Source organism: Notothenia coriiceps, unplaced genomic scaffold (genome assembly GCF_000735185.1).
Source record: "Notothenia coriiceps isolate Sejong01 unplaced genomic scaffold, NC01 NC01_scaffold00012894, whole genome shotgun sequence".
In the NCBI taxonomy this organism is placed as follows: Eukaryota; Metazoa; Chordata; class Actinopteri; order Perciformes; family Nototheniidae; genus Notothenia; species Notothenia coriiceps.
The window spans coordinates 75,646-93,222 of record NW_011345595.1 but is presented as its reverse complement, the minus strand read 5'-3'; the positions used below and the strand labels follow the sequence as shown (position 1 = coordinate 93,222).

The window sequence follows — 17,577 nt, the reverse complement described above, 5'->3', positions numbered from 1 at the left end:
ACATGGCATACTTGCATTTGTGAGGTTCATAAAGGCAAACGCATATGATCATTTAAGCTGAATGTTAATGACTTATCTTTTTTTCTGTCATCCTGCAGCTGACAATCATCTTTAAGAACTTCCAGGAATGTGTGGACCAGAAGATGTATCACGCAGAGACCGATGAGCTGCCGGCTGCTTTTGCAGATGGCTCCAAGAACGGAGGTGATCGCCATGGAGCCAACACTCTGCGCGTGGTGGAGAAGGTTCCCGGGCAGCACGTGGAGATTCAGGCCAGGTACATCGGCACAACAATCGTGGTGCGGCAGGTCGGGCGCTACCTGACCTTTGCTGTGCGGATGCCTGAGGAAGTTGTGAACTCTGTGGAGGAAGGAGATGACCAGGACTTGTACCTCTGTCTTCACGGCTGCCCGGCCAACCAGCGCATTGACTTCAGAAACTTCAAGGCTCGGTCTGCGGAGGCCCAGAGCACAGGAAGGCCCCGCAGCACCGCGGCTCAGGGCTTCACCTACCAGTCTGCCAAGGCCAAGTGCAAAGAGCGGCTCCCAGTGGAGGACCTGTACTTTCAGTCCTGTGTGTTTGACCTCCTCTCCTCTGGAGACATTAACTTCACAATGGCAGCCTACTACGCCTTTGAGGATGTCAAAATGCTCCACTCCAACAGCAAAAGATACCACATCTATGAAAAGAACTCTTTTTTGAATAACGCGCCACAGAGGGGCAAAGATTTCCTTTCACTCCTTCTCCTCAACGTCCTTGCTGTCTTATTGTGGATTGAGTGTTGCACAGCTCATCTATAATCTCTTCACAACAGGATCCTCATGGTGTATCTGTCAGTGAGTGTTAGAGTGCTCTGGTTCTGTGATGTGACTCTGAGTCTCATTTTAGTAGTGTTGTCGTGTCTGGACTTCAGTCTGATGACCAGACGAGGTCACCGTGCTCCCCACCTTTCATCACATGTGTTTAGCTGCTTCATAGGACTGGTCTTTGATGAGAGCAGTGGTGAGAGAGCCCGGCTACTCCAGAGCTCAGGATATCCACCTGGGATTAAATCCCACATTCTCACCGGGCCTGCATGCCGATGGGAAGCCGGACAAGATGATCTTTTGCAGAAAGAAGAGTTTGCTGATCCTCCCTCTCCTGATCCACTCATTGGTGCCAAGCCAGTGAAGCTCTCCGTGGCTCATGTGGCGGGGCAAGGACCTGACAGGGGCTTTTGTTAACCTAAGGCCAGAAGCAGCTCTATGTTTGATTAGTTTCCAGCTTTGGAAAAGCCTGAGCCTTTTGGAGGAAGCACTCAGCCAAAAGGATGTCAGAGCAGCGTCTCCAGTTGTCTGCTGTGGAGATTAATGGGTCATATTGTTTGGTTGTGTTCGTGTGTGTGTGGGAGAATTCAGAGTCTGTGGTTAATGTTGTGTGTTTGTGGGTGCAGGAGTCCCTAGAAATGACAGAACAAACCTCCAGTGGGAGGACTCTTTCCCATGTCTTGCTGTTGCACCCAAAATCTCCGAAATAGAAAAGACGAGGCTCCACAGTCCTGTTAAAAATAGCCTCTGTTAGCCTAGTAGCAAATCCCTTAAGGGAACTGATAATAATAACTATCTTCTTCTTCAGTGTCATACGGCCTTTCACTCCATTGTTTCAGCCGACATGTTGATCAGACAGTGTTTTGTGTTTAACGTCTGTAATGTGAATGTAGTTAACATGAAAAGCAGAAGAACAACCTTAGTTAAGGGCACTCATAGCGTTTACAGAATGTAGATCAGCCAATCCAACTGAATCACCTCTTTGATAGCATTTTGTGAATTGTTTCTCCAGTGGTGTGGATACTGTTAGTACTAGCTATAAAGAGGTCACCTCCAGTCAGTTCAGCTTTTTATGGACTATCAGTGTGCTGCTGAGCTGTGCGTAAACGATAAGCATGCGTCTGTAGACATGCTTTCATGGCTTAAGTCATTGCCAAAGAACAAGCCCTTGTGCCAACATTTCCCTTGCATCTGAATTTCCATCGTTCAGTCTTAAACATTCACATTAGAGGGATTCATAACTGTATACAACTTGTGTTTGGGTGATTACAGTACAGTCACGCTGTTAAAGCAGCATTAGTTTCCCTTTGCTTTTCTTGTGTTTCATGATAACACTTTCCATTGAACTTTGTCTCTCACCTGCAGTATCTGCTAATGTGTAAGTCACCCTGTAGATACAGTTACTACTCGGGCACAGTTTCACAGTCATTTAACTTTTACACTGAAGTATTTGGCAGGCCTTACTACTGCTATTTGAAACATGTATTGGTGCAGTTTGACAACAAAAAAAATCATTTAAAAAAAAATGATTGTAATGTTGAATCTTTTGTTAATAGCTGTAATTTGTGTTGTGAGTTTTACAGTATATGGTTCTACACGTGAAATGTGAGATTGTACATATGTTTTGTGAGTTTAAATTTGTATATTACCAGTTGTGTTTTGAATTTATCACTCCTGTTTTTGTACATCAGATGTTTTGGTGAATGTGAACCTTTTTTATTTGAAAGGGAATTTTACAAAAACATGAACACCACAGAACAAAATACTTTTGATTGAATACAGTATACTCACTTACTGTAGTGGTTGTGGAGAAAGGGATACAATGCCGGCTGTCATTACTTTACATAAAACATGCTAAATGCAGCCCACCTTATCTAGAAAGGGAATGTAGGAACAAATTATGGGGTGTTCATGTTTTTGAATTTAAAGCACTTTATGTTTTCCTTTCCATTTAGCTCTTATTTCATTTGTAATTCTGTGTCAGACTTGTAATGGTAGAAAAGAGTTTTAAAAACAGCTAAATGGGAAATGTCAGAAAGATCAAACTGTGTTTGTATGTAAAGAAAATGTGGTGCCACACGCCAGCTGTTTATAATGTAAATTATTTATTGAATAAAAGAAAATGTCTTGTTATTGATGTGTCCTCTTGTCTCAGTGGGAGTTATGTGTTGGTAACAGTCTCCAGTGTTAGACTGCCCCCTGCTGTAGTGATGCATGTGAGCAGATGCAACCGTTTTTGACTTAAGTTAAAAATGAAGAAGTCTTTGGTAAGAAAATATACATCTCCTCTAAATATTAAAATAAGCAAAATGTTAAGTGAAAGACAAATGTGACAAGGATGATCCATGCTTAGCTCAGGCCAGTGAAACCGTCCGCGCGCCACTCATCCCAATCAGGACTGCTTCATGGCATACCTTGTCATTAAGGCATCGCAACAGGAAAGCTTTATATACAAGATAATTAACCTGAAATTGTATTGCTATAAAAATATATGCAATTAGTTATTTTGTATAGGCATCCTAAATTGGTTACAGTATGAGATATTTAGAGCTGTCTTTGGAGGCCCTTTAACATGTAAAAAATAATGTGTATATATATATATATATAATATGGCAAACTCACAAATCGACATTTCTGTTATCTTTAGAAATGATAAAATATCCTGTAATTGAATTTTTTTTTTTTTTTAAATCCTCCCAAAAAAAAATTAATGTGGCCCTAATCCTCTTCCGTACATTCGCAAGCAAATTAAACTTGTTTATATAACGCCTTTGTGCAAAATTGCAAATCAAGACAATATCAATACAATTAAATACACTACAAAAAAAACCGACTAGTGTTGCACAGTAGGAGAGGATAAATCATTTGGGAGTCAATGTCGGACACTAACGAATGCCTTTCATAAGAGCAACCTTTGACTCTTTATATGCACACAAATCTATCGTGTCTTTTTGTAACACACAGTATGATAATGAAACCAGGTATATTGTCTTATCGAGTCTGCCATAAAAAAAAATCACACAGGCACATTTTCATTGTGTAACAAAGTTCATTACATATGTCCTAACATATGTACAGATCATTTCTCAAGAAGAGTGGTTTTGTCACAAATATAAATTATTTAGACTTTCCTAAAGAACATATGATACAGAAACTGTGAGTTGCTTAACGTGGAGAGGATGTGCTGGCTGTTCACTGTAACAGGTCGGCTAAGAGCCCTGCACAGACACACACACACACACACACATCATACCTTTATATCTATGTTTTTTCCCTCAAATGATCAGCTCTTTTGGAAAGCCCAGGATGCTTACCAGAATACATGGTCCCTTAACCAGTTCATTCAGAGCAATGTCCTTAAAATGTGACTGTAATACTACACCCCGCCTGTCGGGCCCCAGGACTGTTGATGAACAACATACAGTATGATAATACACACATAAATAAGGCACAAATGGAGAAGCGTAAAAAAAAAACATTGGGGGCCAAAGCAGGTTTGGCACGGATAAAGATTGACCAGAGGTAATACACATAATCAAATGTCATCAGCAACTTCCTGGTAACCCTTGAACAATCTAACAGCAACACCATTGCCAAACCATAGATAAAGAGAGAAGAGGTTTTATCAGAATATTATTTTCTGAATACTTACATACTGAGAGATGAATTAATGCAACTACACTGAAGTACCATTCTGAACTATCAGAATACTGAAAGGCAACAAATAAAGGATAGTTCTAAGTAATAGTGTTATGAGCCTTTGCACAAGTTGTGGCAATAAATACTGCTTCTATTTCACTGGGCCTACTAAGAGGGAAAGTGGTTAAAGTGAACAAAGCAAGAGGATTGCCTTGATTTATATAACTACACGGTTACAGAAATAATGATTATTTGTACACATGAGCAATGTGAATTTTCTAAAATGATTTTGTAGAGTGTTTTGTAGAGTAAACATACTTCATTGATCATTCAAATAACATAACAGGACCGTGCCATTGCACCACCTGTTTAAAGTGGGGATTCAGTTCAGCTACATGTTCAAGATAAACATAATGAAGGTGCAGATGAAAACACTTTCGTTTGTATTGAAATATCCCAACGACATAATTTGCAAGTTTTAAAGCTTAACACAAAAATATATGTCCATGTCATGCCTCATCTGGGAATAATCCCATACACCATTCAGAAAGGCTGAAGCCTTCAGGCACTTTTAGGATTGAGATCAGTCAGCAGTTCATGTATCCTAAATTCTTCTTAGAAAAAAGTCCATGGGACTAAGCATCCAAAAGCACTGGCTTGAGTCACTTCATTTAAATAAAGATGCTTGAGAAAGTTTTTCTTCATCTTGGAGACGACAGAAGGAAAGCATACTTCCTTCAGGGCATCATTCCCAGCCACAGTCATTTGGGGGAAAAGAGCAACAGAGTTTTGCTGGTAAAAAGGGAACATGTTGATTCCCTTTCCAACTGTGAGCTTATGATTGGCGGGTCCAGACTTGTCCATCAGCAGCATGTTTGTGACCCTGGACAAAACACCCAGATCTGTCCTCGGTCTGCACTGGTGCACTTTTTATGTTTTCCTGTTGTTCCAGGTAGGGTCTGCCGCTTCATTGGGCTCTGCAGGCCGCTCCGGGGAAGAGCGCGGGTCCTGCGGAGACTTCTGCGCTTGTGGGGAGCGAGGGTCCAGTGAGGGTTTGTCAGAGTGTCTGCTGTAGTGCTCGGAGCCGGGGGGACCTGCAGGCCTCCTGAAGTCCTGGAGAGGACCCTCCCTGCCCTGGTGGTGGTTTTGACGGAATTCATCAGGACGTCTTCTTTTGGGATCTGAATGCCTGAAACATAAATGATATAATTTTTAAAAAACAGTTGTATGACATAAAAATACCCTGACATTAAAAGTCCCTCAGTACACATTTTAAAGTGAGTAAAAAAATACTCTGCTAAGGATAATATTTTTTGGGAACAGCGAGTTGAACATTTCTGGACTTATCTCATTTGTGCAGGCTTCATTTGGTGTCACAAGAAAATGTAACAAAACATAAAATAACATAAAACATTCAAATGAATGAGTAACTCTCACCTGTCATAGTAGGGTCTCTGACCCCGGTGGTCCCGGTCGTTGCTGTACTGCTCATAAGGCCGTTTGCGAGGGGAGCTGCTGTTGCGGTAACCCCCTGAGCTGCTGCGGTACGAGTCTCCATGAGGACGTCGGTCTCCATAGTGATCCTTGTAGCGGTCATACTGATGATGTCGATCTCCCTGCCACGACTGGTTGCTGTTACTCGGGTAATTGTATTTACGGTCCCTCTGCCAGTCCCCTCGATCTGTAATCAAAGTGATATTCAACAAAGAAAATGTTGTCATGTATTAAGTAACTTCTATTAAAGGAATAGTCCTAACAATTTGAGAATTTTTTTTATTTTTGCTGAGAGTTAAATGAGCAAGAGCCTGGACACGGTTAGCTTAGCTTAGCACAAAGACTTGAAACAGCTAGCCTGCCTCTTTCCAATGTAAATAAAATCTCCCTGCCAGCCGCGCTAAAGCTCATTAATGCTCACTTGCTCAGGGTTTTCTGGGCCTAAAATATTTCAATCTGCACGTACCATCGTTGCCAAAGTGCCGTTTATTAGCAGAGTTGTACGGCTCTCTGTGGTGCCCGTGGGCTCCCGGCTGAGTGGAGTGAGACCCCGGTTTGGAGGACGACTGATTTCCTGTGGAGTCTCGACTGGAACCAGAGGGCTCGGGTCGGAAGTTTTTCCCCCTGCCTCCAGAATCCTCCTTTTTCTTCTGCTCCTTCTGGAAACGTCACAGGATATTTTCAGTGCTGTCCAAAACATCATGCCTACTTCGTAACACTTGATTAACCAGGAGTGTAAGATCTAGAAATAGGAAGCACTTGCCTCTTCCACGTGTGAACGCTTCTTCAGTGCCATTTTGTAAAGCTTGTGAAGCTTCCTAGCACCAAACTCCGTAAACTTGGACACAAAAATCCACAGGTTTCTGCAAAAAGGAACAAATAATCCTCAATGTTTAACAAGAAAGCATGTCATTCAATTCCAAAAGGGTAATATGTAACCCTCTTACCTCCGCCATATCTTGACATGTTCGGGGTCACTGTAGGCTTTAAGGCACTCTGTGATTCGGTCTCCAATCTTCATCAGGCATGTGCGAGTGTGCTGGAGCTGGTCCTGGTCAGACAGACCCTCATCTGGTTTATCCAGCTGCTTCAGGAACTTTTTCACCGGCCTCATGCGCTCCTTGCACTGTACGTGTGCACAAATGGCAGGAATTAGTGTAATGTAATGTTCCCAAGTTACTTATCAAAGTCTACGGGTTTAATATTGGCACAGGAATTAAAGAAGAAACTCACAACACTGAAAGTGTCCTGGTCCAGTTCATCATCGTCCTTTCCTTCGATGGGAACGGGGTCAGACCCAGCTGTAATGTGAACCGGACCTTGAATCTTCTTCCCTTTGGCTGCTTTAGCCTGAGTTACAACAAACACCAGACATGAAGACGACTAACCCACATCCACGGAAAACTTTGAATCGATTACTTACAGGATGAGCTAAAGTGCGTATCCCTATGATTAGCTATGGCCTTTAAGCTCCTTAATGCTACAATGAGATTCTGTTTTCCATGACCCTTCTGTCCATGTTGATTAGAAACAGAGGAAAGCACACATGATAAGGTCATGAATAGTTTGCTGAAATACCTTTTCTTTTTTGGGCTTGGCACCCTTTTTTTCTTTGTCCCCGTCCTTCTCCTTTTTAGGTGTTCCCTGTTTTTCTTTGTTCTCTTTGTTGTCCTTTTTCTTTTGTCTTTTCTTGGCGGGGGACTTCTCTGTTCCATCATCCTGCGCAAACACGAGGAAAGACAAAGCATGTTAAGGCCCAGATACAAAGGCCAGTCACCTGAGAAGTCGCCGACACCGACTGTTGCGTCGTCGGACTCTCCTGCGTATTTGCCGACTTCGCGCACTGGAACACACCGCAAATCCGAGCCGAGCACGTATGAACTGCGCATGCGTGAGTGGCAATAACTCTCCTTACCAGCAGGCGGCGGTAGTGTGTATTCATCATTCAAAAGAGGCAACAACCGGAACAACTGGAAGACAGAGAAGAAGAACAGACTCCGTGATATAAACAAACAACAAATAGCGTTTTTCTTTCCATTTTCACTCTCGTCCATTGAAAACATGAACGAACAGGAGCTCTATAAACCGATGAGGTGAAATAGCCGTCCGTGTGTGTTCCATCTTCCATTTTAAATCATTTGTTTACCTCCCTCACTTCCGTTAACGCTTCTCATGCACTGATTCGCTAGCTGAACAGCCAATCAGTGTTATCCCTTTGTCCGACTTCCGGTGGTGTTCCCGACGCCGATTCAACATGTTGAATCGGCAAGAAAAGGCGTCAGGTCGGCAGAAAAGACCCGACTGTGCGGCGCACACCACTCCGAATAGGGCGTGCCCACGCTCATGTTCGGCCCGACTCCCATTTACTGCCGATTTCGGGACGGTTTATCTGGGCCTTTAACCCCAAAAGTGATGCATTTCTGAAGGAGACAACTCTGTTTTCATTTGCTCAGTTGTATGATGCAAATATTGAGGACTTGGGGCATGAACTACATCAGTTCAGCAGAATTTTAGATAGGAAAATAAAGACTGGGATGCAGAGACCTGATAGTACAGTGGAGCTTGTTCAGTTCATTGAGCCTTATAAAGAAGTGTTTTTTGAGCTCTTCAGACTCTGCAAAATAGCAGTCGCAATCCCAGTCAGTTCTGCTTCCTGTGAGCGTAGTTTTTCTACATTGAAGCTGGTCAAAACTTTTCTCAGATCCACCATAACTGATGAGAGACTGAGCAATCTGGGTGTGCTTAGTATTGAGTCAAGGAGGTCAAAGGCTTTGAATCTTGACTTATTTGTTGATCGGTTTGCCAAAAATCACAAAAGCCGCAGGATTTTGTTGCTGTAATGTGAGATTTTGGGAAGGAAACTACAGCCTGGGATGCAGACACCCTGATGTAAAGTAGAGATGTAACTGTTCATTGCCTTTATTTTTATATGTAAATCTGTGTGTTTTCCAGATATCACTGTTTTACGTTTATTAGAAATGTGACGGAATAGACGAAACTGATTAGTGCGCGTGCAGAACAGGTGTGCATTCTGTATTCAGTCTTCATGTTTGTTAAATAGCCTACTTGTCTGTGCTTATGGGAAATAATACATCTGAAATCTATGTTTTCTATCTACGTATATCCATGTATTTTATTTAAGTCAACATTTAAGATTTGTAGACTTGTACATTAAATCCTTTTCTGTGGATTTAAAAATGTATATTTTCTGGTACTCTTGTTGCGTAAACTTGTTGATCGGTTTGCCAAAAACCGCAGGATTTTGTTGCTGTAATGTGAGATTTTGGGAAGGAAACTACAGCCTGGGATGCAGACACCCTTATGTAAAGTAGAGATGTAACTGTTCATTGCCTTTATCTTTATATAAATATGATATGGTGTTAGTGCAAAAATGGTACTATAACTTAAGCTGAAGCTAACAGTAATAACTATAATATCTATCTGAAATAAATAAGTGTACTGAAACAAATACCAATAACTGTATTGCATTGTTTTCTTATGCCCAATTACTTCATACTGTCTAGTTCTCTTTTTCGTCCTGCATTTATTGTGCCACCCTCAGAAAATAACTGGCCCCCCAGTGGCCCCCCCAGTCAAATTGGTCTAGAACCGCCACTGCCAATCTACAAACCTGTTTTTGCGGCCTTTACCACGCCATTCATGCAGCGAAATTTTGCACGGACGCCAGGACCGGTGAACAATTTGACATTCTGGAGTCGATGGGTTAAATATTTCCCACATGCTCGCGAGTGCCACCTATACGGACCACTATTGCGGTAAGCATGTTGTAACTTCCGGTTGTTGTTGTCATCTCCGGGTATCCCGTGTGCCTGTTCTGTTGCTGATAGCTTCTTATCTTAAACTTAATCGATCGTTTTAAAACTCTTGATCACGGCAACTGCCTGACGTTGTAATCACACGTTACTACAGCTTAAGCACTCACAACTCTCCTTCTCTTAGCGACTGTAACTCCACAGTTGCCTACATTCTTTTCGGGTTTGCTAACGGTAGCTAATTTAGCTTGATAGCTAGCCATGGCTCTTTCCCCACCCTCGGGTGCTATTTCCTGCTCTAACTGTCTCATGTTTGGTTACTTCCCTACCTCCTTTACTGGTACCGATACATGTGTTAAATGTAGTATAGTTGTTAGGTTGGAGGCGGGAATCATAGCCATAGAAGCCCGGCTCCGCANGACAGTATGAAGTAATTGGGCATAAGAAAACAATGCAATACAGTTATTGGTATTTGTTTCAGTACACTTATTTTATTTCAGATAGATCTTAGATAGATAGTTATTACTCATAGATAGTTATTACTGTTAGCTTCAGCTTAAGTTATAGTACCATTTTTGCACTAACACCATATCATATTTATATAAAAATAAAGGCAATGAACAGTTACATCTCTACTTTACATAAGGGTGTCTGCATCCCGGGCTGTAGTTTCCTTCCCAAAATCTCACATTACAGCAACAAAATCCTGCGGTTTTTGGCAAACCGATCAACAAGTTTACGCAACAAGAGTACCAGAAAATATACATTTTTAAATCCACAGAAAAGGATTTAATGTAAAAGTCTACAAATCTTAAATGTTGACTTAAATAAAATACATGGATATACGTAGATAGAAAACATAGATTTCAGATGTATTATTTCCCATAAGCACAGACACGTAGGCTATTTAACAAACATGAAGACTGAATACAGAATGCACACCTGTTCTGCACGCGCACTAATCAGTTTCGTCTATTCCGTCACATTTCTAATAAACGTAAAACAGTGATATCTGGAAAACACACAGATTTACATATAAAAATAAAGGCAATGAACAGTTACATCTCTACTTTACATAAGNCCGTATGATTCTGAAACGTATTATTTTTGTTTTCTATTTTTAGCCACGATTAGCAATGATGTTATATCACTGTATAGTAGGTTTAAGTAATGTATTAGCAATCGTGGCTAAAAATAGAAAACAAAAATAATACGTTTCAGAATCATACGGAGCCCCAAAAGGTTCATGGAGAAAAGAAGAGTATCTTGTGCGCACGAGAAAGTATTTTGTCACCAGTGTGCCAAGTAGGAAGTGGAGCACAGAGGAGAGAACTGTTTCATTGCAGACTTATTATTACTATTTACTGAGTTGATAACCAGCTTCGTAGGACCGCTTAGCAAGATCGCATTTGTTAGGGTTAGTTAAGCCGGGTAACTCAAACATATCCAGGGTCTGTTGAATTGGTTTCGTCGTACAGGGCACTGGAGGCAGTAACGTGTAACTCAGCAGAATCTGAGAAGAGCAGCACCAGCTGCAAAGAGCTGTGCCTTTTACTGTTTACTTCACTGTGTTTCCCTTCATTAGAACAGCTGAATAGAGATCGAGGCTGCTACGTTCAACCACACACACCTCAACACACATCGAACTACCAGAGTATTCCCCCTAATAGGCTACTCGTTTTATGAAGGAGATGTCCGGTCACCAGGGCGCATGATGTGTGTGTGTTTGTGCTCAGCTCCGCTCTGTGTGTGTGTGTGTTTGGTGTGTTGCTTGTGTGTGTCCGACACCACCAGCATTTGTTTTCAAATTACCACGAACAGTAATTTACACAAATCTGGTTTTCCATAGTTATATGTGTATTCCCAAGTGAAAGAAATGTGTTTAATCTTAATCTCGATGTAGTGCTATGTCCTGCCGGAGTGCACCGGAACGAACGACACTATCATAAACAAATACACACACACACACACACAGCACACCCCCTGGCGACTAGACATATTCTTCATAAAACTAATAATATGGCATAATAATCGGGCAGTTCGATGTGTTTAATCATAAGAAGGTATCTGTGCGAACGAGAAAGTATAACGCACAAGTTAATTAACCATGGCCTCGTTTTATTTATGTTTCTCTCTATGAACCCTCCAGGGCTCCGTAGTATTGACATGTCATCACTGAAGGCAATTGCGGTGTCCAAATGAGGTGAAATGTCCATACACTGTATAGCAGACTTTTGGAACATTTTGCATTTGTTTTACAATAAAGGTCATGCCTTACTTAGAATTTCTGCAGTGTTACTTAATACCTAGAAACAATTCAATATAGAAGCGGGACCACTGTAGATGTTATTGGACTAAAACAGATGGACCTGTCACACTTAGTATGTAATTTGAAAGTTAACATCTACAGTGTGTTTGCAGAGTGTTTTCATTAAGATATCACACTTGCAGACTTCTGGGATGAAGGGGGGAACTAATTGAAACAATATATGATGTATTTCCCAAGACATTCCTCAGAGGAAAGCAACTTCTTTATAAAGCCTCAGCTTGTCGACTCTTGTACTGTAGGTCAGAAAGCATTCAAGCTTTCACTCATTGCGGTTTAAAAATGTAACTCTTTTTAACTGTGTTTTACATATTCTCACCTTCTCGTTCTCCCTTCAAAATGATACCTTAATGGAGATATGCGACGCGCCTTGTCCATGTTATAAAATATCCTTTTATGAATCATGCAGGAGAGGTTTTCAATTTATACTGATGCACTTTATATTATGTTCACATACAGTGAGCGCAAATCCAGTCCACGCCTGTATTCTTGTTTATCTCAGGGTCAGTAAAACGCTGTGCATTGTTTTTAGCTGTTTATCTGTTCTTTATGAACCTGCCCTATATCTATCATTTCTATTTGAGTGCCAAAACAAGCTAGACATCACTTCATCCTCTTCAAGTACTCTAAGCTAGACGTACTTTGGATCAAAATAAATCCCCCGCAGCACGACTTTAAGCATTGTTTTGCTGCAGGTGCTACAAAGACCGAATCCAAGCACGTGGCACAATTATTCTGCATATCGCCTTCTTAGTTTTTTCACTTTGTGTGACCTTCGCAAACCCCCTGAGTGGGAATGCGTAAAACCTCAAAAGCCTGAATCACTCTTTGAATCCCCATTAGAAGACTGATCTGCAGTGATCAGAAGTGTTCATCAAGAACCTAGGACAGCTTCCACTGAGGCTTGGAATTGCCACTTGCTTTACAGTAGTGACAACATCAATGGCAGAGCTGTATACTGTAGCCTCATTTAACAGCTGGGTGTTCTGCTCTGGTCACAGTGTCAAAACCATCATCACTGTCATCATCATCTTCACAAGCTGCTGCACCGGCATCTCCTTCGCTCAGTGTTGCGTATCATTCAATGCACGTCATATATAGGATGCATCCCTGCATACATGTATAGCATTTCAACAATTCTAACAACTTCAATATTCATTAGTTAGCAATGCAGTGACCAGAAAAGCAACTAGGAAGAAGTATGTAGGTTGTTGTACCAATGACTTGTCGTTTCAAGCAGTAAATTGCCACTTAGAGTTCTCTTGAAACCTTGAGAAGCAACACAGTTAAAACAATTTGGCTAGAAAGCCTCAACAACATGTTCTGACCTATCACTACCTTAAACACTGGGTGCTTCTATAAATAATAATGCTATCAAAAAGATATTTTTTTTCTCTTTCAAATATTGTTGTCACTAGAGATATTAAATAATTGTTTTCACATTCAGTTGAGTATATTATGAGGTAAATTGACACACCAAAGCCTTCAGGAAGAGTGCCTGCTAATTTTGATAGTGGCCAAAAGATGGTACTTCAACTTCTGTGTTAGTCAGGTGATGCCATTGGGCCCAAACATACTTTTTCTAATTGCCTTACATGAGGAAAAACAAGGCTATAAATTAGCACAAAAAAAATCAGTGAGATTAACCAACTCCCCTATATGAACACTTGAAAAACCCTTATTGAAATCATTAGTTCTAAGTTGTAAAATGCGCTGAAAGCCGAATCTAGAGTTATGTTCCTCTCCATTCCTCTGACTTAGCTTAGTGACGCTGCTGATTGGAGGCAGGGCTAAAGCTGGCATGCTCTATGTGACCAATGTATCCGAAAGATCGCCTACGATCCAGGTATTTTTGTTCTTAAGAGTCAAGCAATTTAAGCTACATTCACAAGTGAGCAATTTTTAGTTGAGTGAAAAGNTCACAGTCACAGACTAAAAACTGAAAGGGTAGCATAAGGGTTCTTCCCGTTAGTCTCGTCCCACCCCTAGTCATGACATAACTTCTGTTGTGATTTGACACTATAATGAATAAAGATTGAATTGATATAGCTGTCAATTTGAGTCCTTGAGTTCATAGTTAAGTGCTTTATTTGTTAACTGCTATCAAGGAATATGACTCTCCTTTGTAGTATGCATGAGAGAAGATGCCGCAAGATTAGTGGACTTCTATGTAGTGTCCGCTGATAATGTAGTGGGCTGGTCTGGACAGAAAATGCCAGGGCTGAATTGTTGTCCCAGTCCACCCCTGCCTACGATCCAGGTATTTTTGTTCTTAAGAGTCAAGCAATTTAAGCTACATTCACAAGTGAGCAATTTTTAGTTGAGTGAAAAGGACCCCACCTCCAACGCTGTATCCAGTTTTCTTTATACATCTATGACTTTAACAGGCAATATTGATGGTTTACATATCCCATAATGCATCCAATGTCCCGATTTCTATTGACACTTGATAAATTCCCATGTGCATTTAATTCAAAGGCTGCATTCCCTCGCATGCTTTTTCTTTTTTCTTTTAGTATGAACTGAATGTGCCCTAACAACTCCTTTTCATGTAGTACATACAATTAATTCATACTGCCCCATCATTACATTGCACCTTGAACTATGACCTTATCATATATCCATTGCAGTTCACAGCGGGAAATTCCAATGAGCTGTCATCTGTCTGTGCTCTATCCTCGACCCAAGCCATGTAACAGATCATCCGCTGCTCAACTTTTGGGTTAGAATAGCAAGAAGCAGGCTTGCAGTATTTTGGCATTCGGCATTTGACATTCTAAATACTATGATGGTATGGATATTGCAAAGCTGAGTAAATGTATGGTCGCAATGACAATGAATAGCAGAGCAAATGTGTGGTTGCTATGACAATGAAATATGAAGGATTGCAGCATACTATGTGTTTAATTAACTTTTGTCACCAGTACAAAGACAGGCTACAGATGCAGATAGGTGCAGACTATGCTCAGAGCACGGAGGCGGTATGCAAAATACAATGTTTTATAAAAAAAGAGACACTGTAAAGTTTAATATGCAAGCTCATATAGTGAGTGGGAGGTGCTGTTTGCTTGTTTGATTTGTTTGTTTTCTACACAGTGTTAATGATATAAGCCAAGCATACAGCCATGTACCTGACTCATTCATTTGTCATGTGACATTTTTCTTTTCATCTGGCAGTTTTATAGGTTATTCAAGGCTAATAATTCATGCCTCCATTTCCTGAAACTAAGTATCACTCCTGGGCGGGAGATAAATGTGGAAGCTAAGAATAATTCACCAACCAAATCTGGTGTTAAAGGCTCAAGTTTATCACCTTCCCCTGAGGTTTCTGTCACTTTTCTCATGTTGAAAGTCTTCTGCATTAGCGAATACATCCTGCCAAGGCCTGAGCTTGATAAGAATGGTCAAGGGCTTTTCAGGGGTAATTTCAGCCCTCAAAGTAAACAGGAAAAGGGAAAGGAAAAAAGCGTACCTATATCGTGTGGTATTGTGCCATACGGTCCCTCGAAAATACCTCAAGGCCACACATTCACACTCAGCGAGCAGGTAACGCAGCCTATAGAAAGAGAGAAAAGGAGAAAACTGTTAAAAGGACATTGTCTACGATATTATTTCACTATATTAAAAATAAGGTTATGTCCCATTCAAATGTCATGACATAACAAGCATTTTTTCTCTCTTGTGAATATTGTACTGAATAATAAAATAGGCGCCTACATGAGAGTCATGTTAACCTCTGTATTTTGATACCATCTCACACAGATTCTAAACAAAGCATTTGCTGTGAGCCAATCATGCCCTTAAGCTTGGAAACCTTTTACAATTCAGGCAGCGCCATTGTGATTGATAAGGAATTATCTGCTTCTCAAAGAAAAGCCTATAAAAATCTCCTTAAAGCACAGTGTAGGAGGGAGGGGAGATTGAATTGGTTTATGGAAAATTATTGAAATAGAGCACAGCGGGGTGTTTGTGCAGGGCTACGGCTCCCAAGTGACATTATAATCTCGGCAAGGACTGAGCATTATTCGTCTCTATTCTCTTATTTTTCCTTGGCCAGTCATCCCTACAAGCTGTTTGCCTTCATAAACACACACTCCGAAAGCTGTATTGTTTGTTTACTTTGCAAGTATGTGTGGGAGTAAGAGTGCCGGTGTGCATGTGGCTGAATATGTTTGTGCTCATCTTCATGTATGATGAAAAGGACAAGGTCATGCATGTAAAAAAAACATTTTGGGGACATTAAATGAAGCAGAATACCACCATCTGCTCACAAAGCAATAGAAGGCTATGATATCTAGAAGTATTAAATAAAGGTGAGCATGTATTTTTATCCGAATGTTGTGAAGTCATAATCATGTTAAGGTAAGGAATTACAGGTTGCACCTTTTTTCCTTCTCCATTGATAGCATCTTTATATTTCACTCAGTGCTCATCTTACGAGGAGTTTACATGCTGCCTCCCTCATGTATTTCCCCTCCTTCGCAAGTTCTTCTTGATCCAGACTATCTTATTGGCACACACGCAACTGTTCCATCAATGCCTCTCTCAGTGGACCCATGACACGCCTTGTTCTCACGGATCAGATTTATTGTTTGACTTCCTGCTCACTCTTTCCTCGTGAACTTCAAGTCTGATGCGTTGAAAACTTGCAAGCGCTCCCCCAACGGAGCTTTGATTTCTGGAGCAGATCTGGCTCATCAACAGTTCTCCATCAGCCAGGGGACCCTAACAGAAAACAATCTAAGCCTCTGTTTTTAGGAGGTCCCTTGCTGGGCTTAGCTTGTCGATTTGCAGTTTTACAAACGCCAACACAGGATGCACTTCACGCTCACCTAAGAGACTGAACCTCCACTAAAACCATTCCCAACTGGAAATAGCTAAGCCGGAGTTATCGGAGAAGGTGGATGGTGGGTGGACCTGAGATTTGCCCATTCATGAAGTCATTATAAGCATTTAAGGCGGAGCAGTCAGAGAATAGTTTCATTAGCCTTCTTAATTCACCATCATTTCATTTAAAGAAATTGCCTCAAGCTATTTCCTGCCGTGTTGCACATTTATGCTAACACAATGAATGAGGGAATTGAGACTTTGAAAGATGCCAAGAGAACGCTGTTTCATTATAATATCACAACAACACTATTAATGGAACTCATTATTCATTTGTAATCAGTGTGTCCTTGTTGGCAACATTAGTATCCACTAAAGGTCACCAATGATCAACAAATCAATGCTCCACCTTTAGGAATGTACAACAAAGGGTTTTAAGCAGTAGGATAGTAGGATAAGATGAAGGAAAGCCTTCATCTTATCCTACTATTCGTTTTTGGGTGAATGTTTATGTTTTTTTTGTTGATTTGTTATTTTTAGGCTAATGATGTTTCCAAACATGCTGCTGTGCATTGTACAATAAAAGCTAGCATTAGCTGCTGCCTTCATGTTTGTTTTGTACAGTTTAGTTCCATGGCTGACTAAATTGGCTAATTGGTTTTAGACAAATAACTGCTACTTACTGCAGCGAATAAGGTAACAAGGTTGTTTT

General features: G+C 40.9%; 2 protein-coding genes across 2 annotated transcripts; one reads left to right on the top strand and one right to left on the bottom strand.

The window, feature by feature from the left end:
* Positions 1-98: 98 nt before the first annotated feature.
* On the top strand, positions 99-2,939 carry LOC104947630 (repulsive guidance molecule A-like; the record flags this gene model as incomplete). The annotated part of the gene is made up of 1 exon (XM_010773674.1): positions 99-2,939. A coding segment is annotated over one exon (702 nt), but the record flags the coding sequence as incomplete, so codon positions are not given.
* Positions 2,940-3,835: 896 nt separating this feature from the next.
* On the bottom strand, positions 3,836-7,678 carry LOC104947629 (chromodomain-helicase-DNA-binding protein 2-like). The gene is made up of 7 exons (XM_010773673.1): positions 7,518-7,678; positions 7,173-7,289; positions 6,887-7,065; positions 6,703-6,802; positions 6,406-6,598; positions 5,883-6,126; positions 3,836-5,634 (listed from the first exon to the last, which is right to left on the bottom strand). The coding sequence occupies exons 3-7, from the start codon at positions 7,051-7,053 to the stop codon at positions 5,376-5,378; spliced, it is 963 nt and encodes a 320-aa protein (XP_010771975.1). The 5' UTR covers positions 7,054-7,065; positions 7,173-7,289; positions 7,518-7,678; the 3' UTR covers positions 3,836-5,375.
* Positions 7,679-17,577: the final 9,899 nt, after the last annotated feature.

What these genes read in the sequence shown, in the direction of transcription:
- LOC104947629 (XM_010773673.1), bottom strand. Translation starts at nt 7,053, where the DNA reads ATGAGGCCGGTGAAAAAGTTCCTGAAGCAGCTGGATAAACCAGATGAG. An exon ending in ACGGCACTTTGGCAACGATG is followed by an intron (nt 6,127 to 6,405) that starts GTACGTGCAGAT and finishes CTTTGATTACAG; the next exon opens with ATCGAGGGGACTGGCAGAGG. An exon ending in CAGAGACCCTACTATGACAG is followed by an intron (nt 5,635 to 5,882) that starts GTGAGAGTTACT and finishes TTTATGTTTCAG; the next exon opens with GCATTCAGATCCCAAAAGAA.